The following is a 21,078-nucleotide window of genomic DNA, read 5'->3' as shown; positions in this document are numbered from 1 at the left end:
TTCCACATTGCTAGTTACTAAAGTTTTCACAATATGCTTTAGCATGTGATAAGGCACATAGCCCACTCATTACCTTTCCCTTACGCACTGGTTTAGATAAACTTTTAATTATCTCATCAATCTGACTGCTCCGCTATGCTGGCAGGGAGGGGAGAGGAGGGCAAGGACTGAGTTGAAATTACAAAGCCGATCTTCAGTGCATGTTAATGATTAACATGATCACTTAATGTGCACATTTCCAGGAGCGACGCTTCCCACTGAGGAGCCTCTCGACAGCAAAAGCAGGGAATGTTTGAAAAGTGCAGCAGGATAAGGGGATATTTTCCTACATGTTTAGATAATTTTACATTCTTAGGGTACGCTACTTCATGGGATGTTTGCGTCTCTTTTTGCTAGTCTAGGAACCTGGATTCATCTGAACGTGTCAAACCAATAGACTGCTTTCTGAGCTTCCGATGGGATTTCACAGAACACAGGCGGCCAGTCGTGTTTCTGTTTTCACTTGGCCTACATGCAGCACTTCCACCCCACCCGTCTCCTTCTCTTACCATCATCATCCTCCTGGTTGGGATTTGGGATATTTTTCAGAATGGTGAAGATTTCTGCATTGGTTGCCTTACTTTTAAAAGCAACTGATAAACACAGGGCAGCAGAATGACCAGGAAGAGAATCTAAACAGGGAGAGAGATCAGATTTTAAAATATTCTCACAAATTACGCAACAGCCAAGGCATGTTAGGATCTCCCACCCCTCTTGAGGAGTCTGTCTTTTAGCCTGGGAGCCAAACTATTCATGCAGCCAGAAAGCAAAATCAAGGCTCACTTGCTGAAACACATTTCCAAGAATGACACTTGGGCCAGGTCCTGAAGAGAATGCAGCAAGTAGTTATGCAAGAGGCTAGTCCAGCTTGGAGCACCAGATCAAGAGCAAAGCCAAGAAAAAGGGTGCATGGAAACAGATGACAAAGCAAGTGGGCCTGCAAGACTCGAGATCGTTTAGGACAAATCAGAAAGTAACACAACAGAGACAAGAGTCACAAGGGGCTGTTGTTCCTATGGGAAAAAAGGAAAGGCTCTGAAAATCCAAGCTTAAAGATTCTCTGAACCACTACAAGGCAGAAGTCACGGCCGGCACTTCAACGAGCCCCACCAAGCTTGGCTCTTGTCAGAAAGCAGTCGCTACAAGGCTGGGCTCCTTAGTTGGTGAGCATGAAACGGAACCTGCACTTGACTGCAGGAGCAGTCCCTCCGTAAGCATGGCACAAGCACACCTACTTCTCAGAGTGGTTTTAACACATCGACAGAGCACATGTGATTAGCACTGAGACCGACAGCTGATGTGAAGGAGGCAGGTGTCGTCTAAGAACGCAGAGGACCAGAGTTTTAAGGTGTAAGGAGCTGCCACACAAGAGGGGAGGAGCTGCTCCAAATGCCAACACTCCACACGTAGCCCTATGAGCAGCCTATCTTCCTCAGGGAGCGTGAGCGCTGTGCAAAGTGGAAAGCGGCTTACCAAGCAGACGGTCCCTTTGACCTAGGGCACAGTCTCCAGAAGGTAAGGAAGCACCAAGAACTTTTCTGGAGGAAGACCGGTTCTGTCCAAAGTCTATGCACCTGTGCACCCCTACCCCCAGCTCCCGCATCAGATCTGATGCCAGGGGAGACTTAGCTCAAGGGCTCTCCATCACCCAAACAAGTGCCAGCTTTCACAGCAGAAGTTCAGCTTCCTATCCTTAGTAGCATGGTTAACATCAAGGTCATAAACATAGCACTGCAAACAATACTCTAAACATCACAAGCCACACACAATTAAGGTACAATAAAATCTCCCAAATGACCACAAGGCAAATTAATGAAAAGACACCAGTGAGAGACTGCCTTTTCAAAGAAAACGTAGCCCCCAGGGGTGGGGTGGGGTGGTGGAGACGGCCCACTCTCTCCAGGTTCAGTGAATGACTTCCGAGTAGAACTGCACGTGTACTTTTGAAAGATGAAGGGGTTTATTTTATTACTTACTGCTACTTTCATCTCCGTACTTGTAAATGCAGGTTGGGTTTGCCGGACAGAGAGCTGAGAAAGTCGGAGGGACAACATCTAATATACGCTGATGGTAAGACAACCTGCAATATGACGAGCAAACTCAGAGCGTGTTTCTGATCAGGGCCACTCTTCAGGAACACTCACCTTTATCTGGAAAAGCAAAACTGACCAAACCCAAACCCAGTTGACAGCCAAGCGGGGAGAAGGGACACAAAAAGTCCATCTAACAAACCGCTGTGGGAACCAGCACTCCAAGAGAGGTTTAGCGCGAAGCTTACTGGTGCGTGCATGGAGATGTGGCTCAGTGGGCCTACCGCCTGTGGCCAAGGATTTTTACTGGGCGTTGATGATGGGAGTCTGGGGAGCAACGCAGCCCTGTGGGCTGTCAATCCAGGTGGGCCATAACTTGGGGCAATGAATGAGACTCATCTGAATGGCTAGGAGACTGGTTACATTGTTGTACCTAGTAAACAGTAGGGATGATGATAATGCATCTATTCCCAGATAGCATTTTAACCAGAAAGGAAAGAGAGACAATGCTAGCAAAGATCTCCATTATCTGTGGACTGTAAGGTCATATTGTGCCAGATTCCCTGGTTTGGGGGGGGTTATGTAGACTAGTGTTGTTTGGGAGGAATGTACAATGAAAGGTTCGAGGAGATGGGAGAGTGTGTCTGCAGCTTGTTCATCAAAGCTCAGATACCCACTGCCATCAAGCAGAGTCAGATGCACAGGGACCCCATGGGGCACGTGGAAGTACTCCAAGGGAGCACAGCTTTCCAGCAGCACACTGCCTCTTCTTTCCCCAGCAGAGCCCTTCTGACACTCAGCCGCCTGTGCTACCAGGCTTCTTAACAAGACGGGAAAGGAGGGAGTGCTAAGGGCAAATGTGCCAAGCCTTAACTTGGTGAACAAAATGTGGAGCTCTTTAATACCATGTGGCAACGTTTACATAAGTATGAAATCAGACTTCTGAAAAACACTTTGTCTTGATTCATTCAATCCAGGTGGCTGTGGTTGCCTACCTTTCCAGCCTAAATCTGCATTCGACAGTAAAATGCACTGAAGCAAATGCCTGGACTTATGAAAAAATAACATTCTGGAGCTATCTCAGAGAAGCCCATCAGAGAAGCAACCCTACAGCCAGGAAAGCACCTCAACGGGAGAAAGGCAAAGAGCTCACCTCATGCATTTCTCCAGCACTTCTCTCACAAACTTGGGCTTGGGGCTTTCAGGATCTTGAGCGAGACAATCGGACCTAATGAGGAAAGGCAGTTTTATCAGTTCTTACACATAATCTGCATTCACACAATGTGGATTCAACGACACACGGTTTCCTTCTACCCAAATAATTTCATTTACCTGTAATAAATACCAAAGAAACTAAGCAGCCCAGTGAGGCAACTGCTTCTATGAGACAGTTTTAACCAGTAAGTTTCTTATTATGGGAGATGCCACCGAAAGGAAGAATAAAACAAAATACAACCCCACTCACCAATCTTCCCAGCTCCACCGAAATTGGAAGTTACTTAGATGATGAGAAAACCAATTAATAAACCTGTATGGAGAGAAATAGACAAGGCAGAAGAGGACAAATAGCTGTAATTTACAATGGAACTTAAATAATCCTTTGAACAGATTTTTAAAAAACCTTATTTTATATGAAAACCACATACCCCTACACATATGTGAGGGTAGGTATAAAAAAGCATTGATACAAAAATAAACTTTCATAAAACAAAACTCACAAAAATATGAAGCTGCTGTTCTCAATGTATCCTCCAGCTGGCCAAGGGTTTCCAACCTCACTAACCCTCCCTTCCCCCAAGTTCCGTGCCGCCCACCTTATACCAGTGTGTCAAAAGGCAGTCTTGGCATTCCTAAGGGAAGACCAGGACTGTAGGGTGGATGGGACAAGGTTCCCAACCAGTCTGCTAGGACAGCTTTTGCTTCCCCAGAGGAGGAGCAGACTACATGGGGGGAAATCCTTCAGTGCAACTTGCCCGACCTTTTCCCACCAATGCAGCTTTCACCCTTCTTATCATCAGCTCCCATGACCACCCTGTGTTCTGTGAGAAACTCTATCAACACACCACCTTTGGAGTCCCCCAAAACCATTACCATAACCTGGTGAGCTGAAATCTGCCTTGAACTCAATCTTTGAGGTTTTCCTGGACTTCCTTGAAGCACTCAATCTATCCAAAAAAAACTGCTGTTTTATATAGGCAGCTATTTCAGCTATAATTTTTTCTATTAGCCCTACCTACCTCAAAATAATTATTTTTCATGTTTTTTAAAAAATCATTTTATTAGGGGCTCATACAACTCTTATCACAAACCATACATACACAAGCATCAATTGTGTAAAGCACATTTGTACATTCATTGCCCTCATCATTTGCTCTCCACTTAAGCTCCTGGCATCAGCTCCTCATTCCCACCCCACCCCCGTCCCCCCTCCCTCATGAACCCTTGATAATTTATAAATTATTTTTTGGTCGTATCTTGCAGTCTGACTTCTCCCTTTGCCCATTTTTCTGTTGTCCCCCTTTCCACCCCACTCTGGTATCGCCACTCACACCACTGGTCCTAAAGGGATCATCTACTCTGGATAATCCCTGTGTTTCCAGTTCCTATCTGTACCAGTGTACATCCTCCGGTCTAGCCAGATTTGTAAGGTAGAATTGGGGTCATGATATTGGAGGTGGGGAGGAAGCATTCTAGAGGAAAGTTGTATGTTTCATCAATGCTACACTGCACCCTGTCTCATCTCCTCCCCGCGACCCTTCCATAAGGGGATGTCCAATGGCCTAAAGATGGGCTTTGGGTCCCTACTCTGCACACCCCCTCATTCACTATAAGATTTTTTGTTCTGATGATGCCTGATACCTGATCCCTTGACACCTTGTGATCGCACAGGCTGGTGTGCTTCTTCCATGTGGGCTTTGTTGCTTCTGAGCTAGATGGCCGCTTGTTTATCTTCATTTTCATGGCTTTTGGAAGGCACTTTATCCTTCCTTTTTTGAAGGCCAATGTAGCCTGTGTATTACTGAGGACTTTTGGCAACCATCCACTGAGCAAAGACATACTTAATCATGCTTTGATTTACTAAAAATAAACCCTTGCATGTATGAAGTTGAAGCCTAGTAGCAAAACATTTTGATTTACCCTAAAGTACCTTCCCTTGTCACTTAAGTTTTTTCTAATCATTTTACTAGGGGCTCGTACAGCTCATCACAATTCATACAACCATTGTATCAAGCACATTTGTTGCCATCATTGTTTTCAAAACATTTGCTTTCTACTACTTGAGCCCTTGGTATGGGCTCATCGCCCCCCCCTTCCCTCCCACATGAACCCTTGATACTTTATGAATTATTATTTTTTCATGTCTTACACTGCCTGATGTCTCCCTTTACCCACTTTTCGGTTGTCTGTCCCCCTGGGAGGGGGTATATGTGGATCATTTTGATCAATTCCCCTTTCTCCTGTCCCCCTTCTACTTCCCCTCCTGGTATCACTATTGTCATTACTGGAGTCCTGAGGGGTTTATCTGTCCTGGAGTCCCTGTATTGCCAGCTCTGATCTGTACCAGTGTGCATGCCCTGGTCTAGCCGGGCTTGTAAGGTAGAACTAGGGTCAACAGTGGGGTGTGGTGTGGTGGGGGGGGCAGTTGTATGCTTCCTTGGGGTGCCACCGAGTCTTTCTTTGGAAATCCTGGCATCTTTTCTTAAAAAATAAGCCCTTGTTCTCACTCCTGATAGCAAGCTCCTTCCTAAGTCAGTCACAGAACCCATCTGAACGCTTGCTTTGTGTCAGGCACCTCATATATATTTACTTATGTTAAAAGTTATTTAAAAATTTTTTGAATTTTATGAAAAGATCATTTTATTGGGGTGCTTACAGCTCTTATAGCAGTCCACACATCCACTAGTTTTAAAAAAACCTATGAACAAATCCCTATGCACACTGCATATATCTTATTTTGAAGTAAAAAAACAAATGGGTCAAAAACACCCAGCGGGCAGGATAAATGTCCTGGGCGGACCCCAGGTGGCCCACGGGCCGCAGTCTGAGGACGCCTGGTCCAAACATTTACTTCCTATTGAGCCCTTGATATCAGCTCCTCTTTTTACCCCTCCCCCTTGATAAATGATAAACTATTCCATTGTCATGTATCTAACATATTTTTATATAAATTTCTTCTACCCCTACGAGAAACGTATAGCTTCCCCCCACACTAACAAATAATGAAATAGGGTCGCAATAGAGAAAGCTGAAGATAAAGCACCTTACACACACGGCAGAGCCGTAATAATGCTCTCTCATATTGCAGACTCCACACAACATACACACCCCAAATACCATCAGAGTCACTTCCCCCTGAAATACACCTGACTGAACTAACAAAGAACCCTTCGGAATACTGAATAACTTTGTGGTAAGCACTCATTAAGTATTTACGGAATCACTCATGTATTTTCCATCTCGGTCACTGAAATGACATGAGAGTCAGTCACTGACATGAGAATCCCCAGATATGGAATTTGAAAATGAACTCGAAAGGTCACGGGAATTGAAGGAATGTTCAATACATGCCCTGATCTAAATTGAGAAACTGACAGAAGGGAAACAGAAAGGGAGGAATAAAAAGTGATATTATTTACAGACCTCTCATTAAAAATGAAGTCAAGTGAACATCCAATGACCATAGCTATAAAAATCCGATGGGGTCTGTTTATAAACACAGAGAGAACCCTGCGGCACATTTGCCCTTAGCACTCCCTCCTTTCCCGTCTTGGTAAGAAGCCTGGTAGCACAGTCGACTGAGTGTCGGAAGGTGTGCTGTTCACACCCAGCAGTGGGCTCTGCTGGGGAAAGAAGAGGCAGTGTGCTGTTGGAAAGCTTGCCCATTTGCAGAGAAAACAGAAAACCACACCAAAGCACCAAACACCGAAACTATCGATTAAATTAATAAAAATCTCAGCCTGGGCCTCACTTCATATTAAACATTAACTAGGCTATTTTGGAGAGTCAAGAGAGAAAGAAAATCAGCTTGGAAATTCTGGAGAAGGGAAGTGTCTTACTGAGCAAACTGTTTTCTGAGGTACAGAGTAGAAGGTGGCAATATGCGGCACGGAGATAACGCAATGACGGTGGTACCTGTCTACACACGTGGTATTCATGGTGTCCAGACGCATGTATAACATCTCCGTGGCTTGTGCGAGCTGTGCATTTGAAGATAAGGAAAACTATTCTCCACCTTCACAGTGACGCTACCCACTGGCGTGTGCAGAAGCAGACACCTTGCACTTGACCCTGGATTATGGGTGACAGACAGTACAAGTTTCTCATTGCCATGGGCACTGAGTAATGTTTTTTCTGAAAAGTTAGTTTGGAATCTATGCTATAAAGTAAGCATAGATTTTCTGAAAGTCTTGACAATGAGTAATGTTGTGCATCTTCATATAAAAAAATTTTAAACAGCTTTGAAGCATGCCTGTGAAATCTATTTCTCCATGTTCCCGGGACAGACAGCCATTAAAAATTATTTTCTTATTGTTTGTTAATACATATATGTATCATTCCATAGGTAGACATGCACTTATTTTTAAATTTAGCAGTAAAATATCAACTTCATAAGGGCTATTTTTACCTTGTCCTCTACTCTAATGAAGTTCTAACCTCCTAGAGAGTTGAGAAAGATGATGTTAGTTTAGGAGAAAGTAACTTTTCCTTCTTTTAAAAACTGAAAACACTAAGCTGTCGTCATAGATTTTAAAGTTTTGGCTAGGATTGCGAAATATTTAAGGACACACATGTACATATGTGTGTATATTTATATATATATGCCCTTCAAAAGTGGTTTTGAATATAAAAGTTTTAATCTAGAAGTAAATTTGCCCATCTTTTAAAGCCAACAGCCAAAGAGAGTAGCAAGTTTAAATCAAAGGAAAGGATACAACTTGGGGCAGGGAGCCGGGCTGAAGCTTGCACAGTTCAATGAGCAGGGTTGTGTACATCACATCGATGTGAGGGGCTGCGGGAAGTTGAAACAGCTCGGCAAAGATCACCTGGAAGAGAATCATGAGTCAGGACGCATTCAACAGCTGTCTCTGGACCCGCCTCCACTCTATCGCCTAGCATTCATGCCAGAGAACTACTTTGAATTTTGAAACGATGTTCTTTCTGCCCGATGCTCTTGACCCACACCTGCAGAGAATGGTTAAATCCAGAGAGGTACAGTTTACAGAGGCTCAACAGAGCCAGGAGTTCATTTCTAGGAGTCGGAAGAACCCCCGTTCCCACTCTGAGGACAGGAAAAAGACGACCGTCAATACAGTCCAAGTGCTACACCCAAAACCAAATTCTGCCAGCGAGTCAATGCGGACTCATGGAGTCCGCCCGCCTCCAACCCCCATGGGTTTCTGAGACGGTAACTGTGGGAGGGAGTAGCAAGCCCAGCCTTTCTCCCAGGAGCGGCTGGTGGTTTCCAACTGCCGACCATGTGGATCGCAGCCCAGCAAGTCACCACCGCACCACCAGGGCTCCCACAGGAACTTTAGAGTAGTCGATCAGGAATCATTCTGGTAGTCCGTTCTCGGCCAGTCCTCTTGTTGAGAAGACTCTTTTCGTCCCCCTCCCTATGTAACACGTGCCCCACCCCCTCCAATTCTAAAGCCTCGTCTACATCCCTTCCTCCCCTCCGACTTCTACCCACCACCCGGCTCCAAGGACTTAGTTGAAAAGCTCCATTGTCTTTTAATTCCATTTGCCCATCAACTTTTAGGACCTCCTTCCCATTTAGCAGGTGAAAACATATGACTTCCATTTTACACTTCAATGAAGGTATGTCAATGAGTCAAATTCACATCCGAAACATATTCAAGTTTTTTTAAAGATGGGACAGATATAACATTTTTTGAAGAAGTAATTTTTTAAAAAGCATGCAAATATGCATACAAATAAAAAATATATCTTAAAGTAGCATATCATACCAATGTCTTGTCTTTTACAAACACTTTTACATGAAAGAGTAACAGTCGACAGTTTGGTGTCCGGCGAAAACCCCATTCCAGGGACACGCACTTCCAAAAACGTTCAACTGTGCCATTAGTGTGCTGCTACGCCAGTTAACATGGGTTAGTAAAATTCCTATTCTTCCCAGTTGCTGGCTCATCTGATTTCTAAGAATAAAGACACATCCTTACCTGATACAGGGAGTAACCCACTTTGGTGTATGCTAGTGAACTGCTTGAAGTAAACCATTTTTAAAAGTATGTAAGTCACTTGGACATTGATTTTGTGGACGGTGTGTTAACAGAACTAGAGGTAACTTGCGTTATCCCTGGTGAGGTTACATGAAGGAAGGTATACTACATAAACAACACAACTCAACGCCCCATTCTGGCTAGTGTCTCAACCTCTTTTCTCTTACTAACATGCCTCACAGAGCACCCACACTGACAGCAATTTCCTCGCTTCTCTGTTAACTTTCAGCAGTGCCTGACAAGTAGCAAGCAAGCAAAAAAAAAAAAGCAAAAAACAAATTGCAACGAACAGACAGATTGTGAAATGTACTCTACGTGGGATACGTACCTCAACTATGTGGTAGTTCAAAGGGATCTTGTTTTTCCCGGGATAGCTCACCAGCTGGGCAGCGCTACAGAAAGTGTGGTTTAAGCTTATTAAGCACACAAACATACACAACAAGGCAAACCATTTCAAATGCAGTGTGATACAAGGGAACCGCTTCGGAACCTTTCTAGATTTAAGCTACTTTACTTTTAACTCTGGCACAAATTATTTTGTGCTCTACAAGGAAAAGCTTCAATGCACCCCAAATTCCCTGAGAACAAAAGAAATACTAAAAGTCATGTAATCAGATGTCTAAAGAAATACTAAAAGACATATAATCAGATCTACCAACTTTAAATAAAATTTTAACAGGATGGATCACTTCCAAAATACAATACTTCTTTTTATTATGAAATAAAAACCCACACTTGCCAAGATCTTAGAAAGCCTCACTGAAAAGAAATGTTTTCAAAGTTGAGGTATATAAGTTCTAGAAAACAGAGGAAAATCATGAATCTTCATTTTCCTCCAGAACAATGAAACAAATAATTCAAGTTGTGTCTCTCATAAGCATATGGCAAAATCACATTTACTCACTGCCACTGAGTCAATTCTGACTCGTAACGCCCCTATAGGACAGAGCAGCACTGGCCCCGTGGGTCCCAAGCCTGTCAGTGTTCCTGAGAGTAAGACGCCTTTCTCCCATGGAGGGGCTGGTGGATTTGAACTGCCGAGCACCCAGAAAAGTACTATGTGAAGGTGAATCGCTCAGGAGAGCATAGGAAACATCTTTAGAGACAAGGGGCAGAGTGAAAGGAAGAAGCTCTGCTGTCTTTACACGATCCCCCTGCTGAGTCCGCTTACCAAGTCTTCCTTTCCTTCCAGTGGGATTTAATAATGCAGTGCAGGTTCTCCTCGATTACAAATCTTTCTACTGAATGACTTCCTGGCATAACAGGACCCTGGGGGAAAAAACAAAGCACGTTCTACAGACTAGAAAAGATAGGCTCTTTTCCTGATTCCACAAATATGTGAGAAGCAATTATTTCATTAACCCAAACTCCAAACCAAACTCACTGCTGTGGACTTGATTCTAACTCACAGCCACCCTACCGGACAAGGTAGAACTGCCTCTGAGTCTCGCAGACTAACTTTTGGCATGAGTAGAAAGTCTCCTTTAAAAGTGACTGCCCACCGCTGACCTTGTGGTTTGCTAGAGCACCACGTGCTGGTGCTCAGGATAAAAGTTATGAAAAGTGAAGGCTCTGTGTTGCACATAGAATGCCAGTCTCAATTTTTTCAGGCCATACTACCACTGGTTATATGAGCTATTTTTTTAAACAAACAAAATAATTCTTGTATATTAAAAGCACTACATAATTTGATTTTAACTTTTAGGATGGTATACTGCCATCATAGCCCAGACACAGAAATTCATTGAAAGATGTTTTCAAACGCTGGAACAACGTGCATTAAGAGGTGACATCATGAGCTGAAAGGAAAATATTGTCCTGGTGTGTTCCTCAATCTTCTTAGACAGCGAACAACTCAAATGCACAATTGACCTGTATTGTGTATGGTGCATTCACGCACGATGACCACAGGCACTTGTCAGCTGGCCACGTACCTCAGGGTCGTCCGTGTAATCAAACATTCTGAAGATGATCCGGGGCATCGGGTACACGGAGTCCTCAGTGTGAGGAGGGGGGGTGAAGGGAGGCAGGTTGTGCTGCAGTGCTTCACACAGGATGCTGTCAAACGCTAGGTAAGGCCTCAGGATGTGTCGCTCCTGCCAGCAATCCGTCTTCAGTTTCTGAACCTGGGCCCACAGGCAATCTAAGTACTGAAGACAGATCGGTTTTTAATAATTAATATGCATTTGGAAGCTAGAAGTAACATTTTGACAAAACCAGGTCACTATCTTTTAAAATACACATGTAAGCCAACTTGTAAATTAAAAACGGGACAATGGAGGGTGTTAGGTTTTTCTCTGAACTACTAGTAATTGGTTTTTATAAAAGATATCGGGCCATGAATTTACACCTCTCCAATTTGACAGTCAAAGAGCAAATGTGTCAAACATGACCCTGGATCGGGAGAACAAAGGGATGCTGAGCAAAACCCTCCTTGACATGCCCAGTGCTATGAGAGATGGACCCCTGCTGTGAAGCGTGGGAGCGAGCTGAGGTGTACACACGGAATGATTAGAACATGCTACCAAGAGAAGAACTAGCTTAGGAGCTGGCAGTTTGCATCATAAAAGCCTGAAATCACTTTACCTCTTCTTGGGGATGTGGCTTATCAGTATTCCAGACTTGTAACATGGGTATATGAGTCTTTTGGCGTCTTCTAAAGATAAAAACAAGAACTTCCATTTAGGCTTTTAAAAGCAGGAAAAGAGGTTCAGTTGCTTTCATAACTAGTCAAATGCAAATTAAAGCAATGAAATAACAGTTGTTACCTATCAGACTGGCAGACATCAGAAGTTTTGTCTGATAGCTATTATATCATCCAATGGGAGGAAACAGGTAGTCTGAAGCATTGCTGGCAGAGTAGGTAATAGGTATAATCTTTTTGGAAGGCAATCTGATTTCACTGTCAAACGTAATATGGTTCAGCCACTTCGACCCTGCAATACCATTTCTAATAACACACAAATAGATGTGCACACATGTACAAGAACTACTGTACATCGTTTGACTACAAAAGATTGAAAATTAACCTAAATGCTTACCAGCGGAGGCTTGGTTTGCATAATGAGGGTACAGTGGAACAGGGGGCTATCAGAGAGCGTTAAAAAGCCAAGTGCTGGACAGTGCCCACTGGCCTGTCATTTATATAAAAAGGGGGCCAGACATATATGCAGATGTTAATATAGTTATTTTCAGCCACTGAAAGATACCAAAGAAACATCCTCAATGGTCACCTCAGAAGGGGAATGAACTCTTGAGACTAGAAAGGAAAAGGCTGCTTATTTATGCCTCTATTTTCGTGTGTAAACATCTCTTTTAAACTAGTATACTTTTTCAAAATAAAATACATTAAAAAACATGCATCACTTCAAAGTAGCTTACTGTAACTAATACTTTTACGATATACTCTATATAATAGAATTTATCTTTAGACATCTTTAACTATATTTGTAACGAAAATATAAATAGTAACCCTATCCAAAGATACCATTTAATAAGTTAAAACTTTTATCATTACACTTTGTAAGAGACCCACGTTTTGCATGGCTTGGGAGAAGTGGAAAATGGGCGGAGGTGCGATCACCTTAATAGTAATGCTCATGTTGTGGGCTAAGGCGGGAGGTTAAGCAGCACTGTCTGAAGGGCTTGGTGTAGCATTCAATCCATGAAGGAAATGCAGCAATGGTTCTCCAGCTGGGGAGTACATTCGCACACACACCCAGGTGCCGTAGAATCAACTCCAACTTAGGGAGAGCCCCGGGTGTGCCAAAACAGAACCGTGCCCCGAGGCTTCGCTGTGGCTGCCCTTTGGCAGTGCATGGTTAGGCCTTTCTTCCAAGGTGTCTTCAGGTGAACTTTCCAGTTAGCAGGCAGGAGCGCTAACCACTGGCACCACATACCAATGGCCAAATCTCTGTCACCATGTGGGTAATCCCAGATGGCGGGTCAGAGCACACAGTGGTCACAGGGGATCACACACATCAATATCCGAGAACTGCTGTTCAGGATGTGTCACCCCTTTGCAAACATCGACACATGCAACGCACGTTGCCAACTCCTCTGCAAAGGTGAAGGGAGCAAACCGACTTGAATTCTTTGTGCTCTCGGTGGTTAGTCATGACAGTAGACATGAAGGTACCTAGAAAAAGCCTTCCGTAACTCTGCTACTTGTTTTCGAGCAATTAAACTAAATGGTCACACACTGCTAAAGCGTGCCACATTCATGACTGCAGTCAGGCACCCTTTACCGACACAAGGAGAACTATTCAGCACGGCCTTACTTCAGGTAGCTTTCCGTGCTGGCAAAGACGCGGTCCATCTCGGCGTCTTTCTTCTCGTACAACTCCTTCCCGACCCAGGGCAAAGATGACAGAAACGCATACACGTACCAATCCTGCCGCACCTAAAGCATTTGTTCAAAGTTAGTATTTGGTTAGTGGATTTTCATTTCTATTTTTGACTGTTCTTGCACGATGTCTGTGGAAGCTACGAGGTCTCCAGAAAGATGTCGGAGGGTTTCTGGTCCTGATCATTCTCCTCCCACTTCCGCTATGAGAATCTGCAGTACACCAGCTGACATGCTTCGGGATGCTATGTGACAATCACGCCGCCTTCTGCTTTTCACTGTTCAAGGGATGCTCACCCGCCCCGCCCCACTCCTCCTGATCTGGGGAGTCCGTGTTGCTGAGCAGAACTGACTCCAGGGTTTCCCAGGTGCAGAACCCAGGCAGGCAGTCCACCAAATGGAAGTGGTTTTCTTACCTGAGGTACATCTTCTTCCTGGGTCACACTCACAAAATTTTCAAACATAGCAACCATCGATGGGGCAGCAATCACATGACAATTCACAAGATCAGATAAAAAACGAACCTGTTGGGAGAAACAATTTCTGCTGCTAAATGCTGTCCTTGAGTAAAGCTGCAAAGTGCACGGGAAGCAAGGATGGAGACAGATTAGGGAAGCCCATAGTGTCAGGCTAAGGAGTCTGGGCTTACTCTCACAGTCTGATGAGCGCCCACATTTTTGGTTATATACGCATGCCACTAAAAATAACTTGATTCTATACCTCTGACATGTACAGTGACTTAAAAAATACACTGGGTCACTGTCAACTGATGTATCATGTAATAGTAAAACTCAATTCCATTCAAGATAATAAAAGTGCTAATATGTACTTCCTACAACTCAACGAATCATCTCGTGCATCATGCCATAAAGACCAGCCACTGTAGACAATGGTAAAAAGAGAGCTGACACCAGTAGATGAACTGGAGCAGAACAGTCATAGACAAGATGACTGAAGAAGGGAAAGTAAAAGGCAAAGGATCTGGATGCAGAGAAGGCCGGTTAAGAGGCTGTGAAGAACAAGAGGAGGAAGCAAGGCCTACGCTGGAGATCTGAGTGACAAGAAAGGGGCGGATTTAAGAGACAGAAGGTAGAAGGGTAGAGTTTGAGGGGACACAACGGGAAGATAAAAATAAATTCCCCATTCTAGATGGGCCAACTCTGCAGACAGTGGTCAGTGTGTGTATGTATGGCTGTTTTGTGGGCTGAAGATGGGCAGAAGGAGCAGAGGCATGAATAAGACGTTAATTGGAAACTTCCAGGTATGAGGGTCACTTGGGTAGCATTTCAAACCCAGGTCTTGAGCGGGTCAGGAAAAGCATGCAGCTGAAGGTCTAGGTTATAGATTTGGGGATCATCAGAATAAGGGGGGTTGCTGAAGCGGTGAGAGGATACTACAAGGTGGTGTGTAAAGCAGCAAAGTGAGCACAGAACCCAAAGAAACACAAACAGTTAAGGGCAAAGCAAGACAGCAGCAGGTGGGCCTGAAAAAAATGACGTCACGGCAACCACAGAAGACACTGCTTCTGGGAGGTCATGTGGGATCTAGAGTGAGAACAAGCCACTGGGCTTGGCAACAAGCTCTGGATTTGTTTCATGACAATGGTTTCCAAAGTGTCTGCTGTAGTGTAAGGGGGGCTGGACGTTAAACTATTTGTTGTAGATTGCCTCCAGACTCCCTTCCTACCCTAACTCATAATCCACCAAACAGATAACTTACGAGATACACTGCCTCACTGTAGTTGTTTGCCTTCAGTGATTCTTTAAGTTGACGAATCATGGCTTCTACAAATTCTCCACCAAAGTTGTAATTCCTGGCATTCAGCAGCCCCACCAAGGTGGTATAAATGGTCAACTTCTCAGGTAACAGACGTGCACTGATTTGAGAACCCAATACAAGAAAACCCCAAAAGAATGGCATTATGTTTAGTTGAAAAATTTTAAATGACACAGAACTTTTATTTCATCAGCTTTGAAAATGGTCATTACCCTTAAAAATGGTTTGAAGCTACTTGGGAGAAAACTGAATGTCACTGGAAGAGAAAAAGGCCACCCACAATTTTTCCTTTAAGTTCTCATTAACCCAAAAGGTAAGAAAGTAAAATAGTCTAATGTGAAGTTATCAAACAGAAATAAATGTAATGTGTGGCCAGTTTTTCTAAATGTAGTGGGACTGAATAAATCTTCCACTGAAAACGGTTTCCATGGTAAAGTATCTGGGAAATGTTGGTTGAAGCCAATTTAACGCAGAATCATTAAGGGGACACAGCATGCAGTATTCCCAAACTTAGTTAACCACATGTCACCAGCCCATAATTTCACTCTCAGAAACATCACTGCTTTGAAAAGATACATATAGGATTAAAACTAGTTCCAACTAAATTCTTGGCAGTTAAATTGATGGACTCTTAATATGGCACTCTTAAATAGTAAGATTTCTATACATCTCAGTTTGCCTGTTTCAAATGAGATTGTTTTCATCAGCTCTTTGCAAAGTACTCAAAGGTTATGTTAACAGACCTTAACTTCTTGAAAATACAAATACAGCTTCTTTTAGGAACTAGCTCAAAAGGAAAAGTAAACAGAAATTCATAATAATTCAGCAGGAGGATGTCCTCTGGGACATCTAGCAGTAGAGTTAAGCACCAGAAAAAAACATTGCATTGATAGTAATCAATTAAAAAAAGATCATAGCTGTGTAATATTAGTTAAACCTTTAAAAAAAAGATTTTACATTTTCATCACAATTTAAGGTAAATGCTACTCAAGAGCACAGAAAACAAAAGCCATCTGAGTAGATCAATGTCTAAGAGATGACCAGGTCTTGATTACTATCTTCTCCACCAGGATGACTGTTTCATGACTTTATGCAAGGCTTTCTCCAATTTTATGCCCTTACAAGTTAAATGATGCCTATTCCAGCCAACTCAGAAAGAGATCACGCTCACCAGTAGTTCCAGAAGCAAAGCAGCTTGAGTCTTCAGAGATGGGCTGCTTATTGCTCGTCTGACCAGGTCTCAAATTTGTTGTTCTCTTGGCTAAACAGGAGACCTGGTGGCATATCTGTGAAAGTGCTTTGGCTGCTAACTAACAAGGCCGCAGTGCAAACCCACCAGCTGCCGACAGGCAGGAATGAGGCGGCAGGCTGCTTCCATAAATTTACAACAGGGCAGACAGAGCTCTACTCTGTCCTACACGAGAAGTAGGACTTAGAATCAACTAGGGAATGGTGAGTTTGTTTGGCTGGGTTTTTGGTTGAAAATCGCTATCACTAAAAAAAACCGAAGTTAAACTCTTATTTATTGAAATGTACATGTTTAAAAAAAATCTCTGAAAGTAAAAAGTCAATGATTCAAAGATTGAGAAACAAAACATAAGGAAATTAAATGCTCAATTTTCATATTATTTAACCCTAACAAAGAGTTCACCAAAGAGCTACATGTCATTTAATTTGCACAAATTTCCCACAGAAACATTTCCCAAAGCATTTAAGAGTAGATAATACATCATCACCTGGATTCATAGATTTTTTGCATACATACACTGTACAAAGAAGCCTTAGGATCTTGCTCTTGTAGTTGGGAAGATCAGCTTCCAAAACACCAGCGAGGCTTTCTAGGTTGCTCTCCAAAGAGCAGGCACTCTGTGGAGGAAGCACACTGAAGAGCTGTCAAGTCCGCAGTAGGCAGTGAACTGAAATACAATTCTCTATGCGATAACCAAAAAAAGTTAAGGTCTTAAATGCATAAGGTACCACGGCAGGATTATCATCAGTCAGTTCAGGTAGGGAATCGTTAGAAACCCGAGAAGAGAATGAATGATGCGAAAATTAAAAGCTAAGTATCGTATATAATTGTGTATAAGCCGAGTTTTTCAGGACATTTTTAATGCAGTTTTTGTGGTAAAATTAGGTGCCTCGCAGCTATTCGGGTCGGCTTAGACTCGAGTATGTACAGTAGTCTCGTACTGCAGGGGAAGCATTAGGAGTGAGCTCTGTCCCGTCTGGCTGACTCACACTTTGACTTTGGCAAAAAACATCCAGTACACAGAACTTGTTTGGTTCTGTGGTTATCAGTTGGAAGAACTTTCTAAGGCCCTCTCCAAGCTCACATTCTATGGAAAATAGGCTTTAATATGCACTCTATTTAAGAAATGCAGATGCATGGCAATGCAAGCTTTGCCTAAAATGCAGATCCTCATTTTCAGCTGCAGGGGCAACCACCCCGAGGCCACCACATGTTGCCTACTGCGGGGTACATACCTTTTCTCCTACTTTGCATATTAAAGATTCCAAATGTTCTTCGGTTTCATTGATATCAGAAGTCTTTCTCCTTTTGTGAGGCTGTCCCCCTGTTTCAGTAATTTAAAAACAAATCCATTAAATAATGAATTAACCTACCACTTATTTCAGCAGAGCTCCTAGTCTAGCGCAGCCTGGGAAGGCAGGCCTGGGGGCTTTGAAAACCAGTCAAGGACAATCTTAGGGATCCGAAAGGGGTCATGGGGATGGAGTGACACAAGGCAGATGTTGTCCCACTGTGTACAAGGTTGCCATCAATTAGGGGTCGATTCAGAGGGAACTCACAGCACAAGACCACACAACACTTAAACCCACGACCAACACTAGATTCTGCCTCACAGGCACCCTGAGGTTCCCAAGGCTGTGATGTCTTTACAGACAGCCGGTCCTTCTCCAGCACAGCCGTTGGTGGGCTTGAACTACTGACCTTTTGGTTAGCAGGCCAAAGCTTACCCCATTGCACCACCAGGGCTCCTTACACAGCACACAGACCATAATTTATCACAATAAAAAGATCCAAAGCAAAGTCTTGAGCACTGTACCAAGTAATGGACAGGATAAAAAGTACCTCATGATGCAAGACTCCCTGCTCTACTTTGCTCCTGATTAACGAATTACTGATCCTGACTGAACTCAAAACTGCATTATCCAAAGTATCTTTTTCTAAAACAGATAATTTTATTGAGGGCTCTTACAACTCTTACAACAATCCATACATTAAAAAGTAACATTTCTATAGTATCTTTTATTTTTTAAATCATTTCATTAGGGGCTCATACAACTCATCACAATTCATACATCAACTGTGCAAAGCACATTTGTACATTTGTTACCCGCATCATTCTCAAAACGTTTGTTCTCCACATAAGGCCCTGGCATCAGCTCCTCATTTTCCCCTTCCCTCCCTGCTCCCCCTCCCTCAAGAACCCTTGATAATCTATAAATTATTATTTTGTCATATTTTACACGGTCCGACGTCTCCTTTCACCCACTTTTCTGTTGTCCGTCCCCCAGAAAGGAGGTTATAATACATAGATCCAAAGTATCTTAACAAGGAAAACAATTACTTGCCATTCTGAATTACCATGAATCACCTGTCCTTTTTGTCTGTTAAAGAATTCAAGCGCCATGAAAACTAATATTTCAAAAAGTTATTTCTGTGAGGAAATATATTCATTTAATTAATAACATTAAAATAAATGTAATTAAATTAGAAACTTTTACTGGTATTGAATTTGTTTTACTTAATATAATATTTCAATAAAAAATTTATCTTACTCCTACCATACAGAATCTATTTTCTATAATAAAACTTAAAAGAAGATGAAGTTATTAAACACAATCTTGGTGAAATTATGTTCTCTTTTTTCTTTAATAAAATACTTTTAAATAATCTTACGCGTACCACAGATTTCTTGTATGTTATGTGCTTTGTTCAAAATTTGAAAACAAACCAAAGAATAAGAAACAAAACCAGAAGCCTTAGTACCAGTTAGGCATTTCTTATTTTTATTGATTCTTGAAATATTATAATCTTTATATTTTATCCTACACATTAGTCACTTTGAGCATTTGTATCCACTTTTTTGGAATATAAGTTAATATAATTATAACTACAATTCTTTACTTTTTATGTCAGTAGGGACACATCTAGCCAATCATTTGTTGTGTATCTCCACTTAAATTTATATCAAACTGAATATAATCTACAGAGAACACTGAGCTATCTGTTTCCAAACTCACTCCTCTTATTTTCCTCCCTATCTCAGTGAATAGCATCATTAATTAATCATCCACACATAACTGTCTATATCAGAAATGTAAAAATGATTCTCTATCACCCACTATACTTAATCAATCACCAATGCCTTTTTATATTAACATCTGTGTCCCTTGAATCCCATTCAGTTCCGAATTTCCATGCTACTGGGTTCAAGCCACTGACGTTTCTAATTTGAGATCTATGGCTCACCTTTTATCATGTATCCCTGATATATCAGCCAGATAGGTCCATCCAAATGCAAATATGATTTATCAGTATTTTTCCTGAAAGCCTGTCTAAGTTTATCCAATGCTATCCAAATTTCTTCAAAATTTCAGGTTTACCTGTTAGCTTTATTTAAATAAGGAAGAGTGAGGAAAAACTGATGCATTTGAATTATACAACAATGTTGGCTAACAGTATTGAATGTACCTGAACTACTAGAAGAACAAACAAATTTGTCTTGGGAGAATGCATGCAGAATGCTTTATAGAAGGGAAACAATAACACTTTGGTTAACATACTTTGTCTATATTACATGCTTGTTAAAGTAGAGGATCATCAAAAAGGAGAACATCCTCAATGAGATGTATGAACACAGTGGGCGCTACAACGAATGGAATCATAGCAACAATTGTCAGCATGCTGCAGGACCAAGCAGTGTTTTATTCTGAGGGTCATATGGTCACTATGAGTTGGAACCAATTCAGTGCATTGAATAAGAAATACCTAATTGTGCCTTTTGTTTAAAAATTCAAAAAAGTGGCAGTGAGTGTCTCATCTCTGAATCTTTCTGGTTCTCTGTGAACCCCTCCACAATGTCCTCCCTTTACTCTTGCTTTAACTCTTGAATATTTTGTGATGACTGACAATTAATATGGACTGCCCTCTAGACTATTATTCATTCTTCATTCACACATATCATAGTGCCTTTCAAATAAAAGATGTTCATTAAATGTTTTAATAAGTGGAGAGCAAATGCTTTGAGAATGATTGGGGCGGGGAATGTATGGATGTGCTTTATACAATTGATTTATGTATATGTATGGATTGTGGTAAGAGTTGTATGAGTCCCTAATAAAATGTAAAAAAAGAAAAGGGAAAAAAAGAAAGAAAAGAAAATGATAAGGGCAAAGAATGTACAGATGTGCTTTATACAATTGATGTATGTATATGTATGGACTGTGATAAGAGTTGTATGAGCCCCTAATAAAACATTAAAAAAAAAAAGAATTCAAGCGGACTGAAGCTATGCCACAAATCATTACAGTCTGTATTGAACCAGCTAAGACTTCAGATTCTCACTGTTGATGGTCTCTACCATTTTGTTTAAAACCATAATGTACCCACCCTAAGCCATGT

The 21,078-nt window shown here is 42.1% G+C and overlaps 1 protein-coding gene across 2 annotated transcripts in view; it reads right to left on the bottom strand.

Moving 5' to 3' along the window:
• NCBP1 (nuclear cap binding protein subunit 1) overlaps positions 1-21,078 on the bottom strand; it is a 44,026-nt gene that overhangs the window by 10,001 nt on the left and 12,947 nt on the right. For both annotated transcript variants that reach the window (XM_075560192.1, XM_075560193.1), the window contains exons 2-16: positions 17,916-18,004; positions 17,197-17,297; positions 15,375-15,531; positions 14,072-14,179; positions 13,591-13,712; positions 11,897-11,966; positions 11,245-11,460; positions 10,482-10,579; positions 9,639-9,702; positions 8,003-8,113; positions 7,203-7,267; positions 3,535-3,597; positions 3,223-3,297; positions 2,016-2,119; positions 549-671 (exon numbers count right to left, since the gene is read on the bottom strand). In XM_075560192.1, coding sequence (XP_075416307.1) covers positions 549-671; positions 2,016-2,119; positions 3,223-3,297; positions 3,535-3,597; positions 7,203-7,267; positions 8,003-8,113; positions 9,639-9,702; positions 10,482-10,579; positions 11,245-11,460; positions 11,897-11,966; positions 13,591-13,712; positions 14,072-14,179; positions 15,375-15,531; positions 17,197-17,297; positions 17,916-18,004 — 1,566 coding nt within the window. The remainder of the gene's footprint in view (positions 1-548; positions 672-2,015; positions 2,120-3,222; positions 3,298-3,534; positions 3,598-7,202; positions 7,268-8,002; positions 8,114-9,638; positions 9,703-10,481; positions 10,580-11,244; positions 11,461-11,896; positions 11,967-13,590; positions 13,713-14,071; positions 14,180-15,374; positions 15,532-17,196; positions 17,298-17,915; positions 18,005-21,078) is intronic.

The sequence above is a fragment of the Tenrec ecaudatus genome, chromosome 10 (genome assembly GCF_050624435.1).
Source record: "Tenrec ecaudatus isolate mTenEca1 chromosome 10, mTenEca1.hap1, whole genome shotgun sequence".
NCBI classification, from domain to species: domain Eukaryota; kingdom Metazoa; phylum Chordata; class Mammalia; order Afrosoricida; family Tenrecidae; genus Tenrec; species Tenrec ecaudatus.
This window is presented reverse-complemented; position numbering and strand designations above follow the sequence as displayed.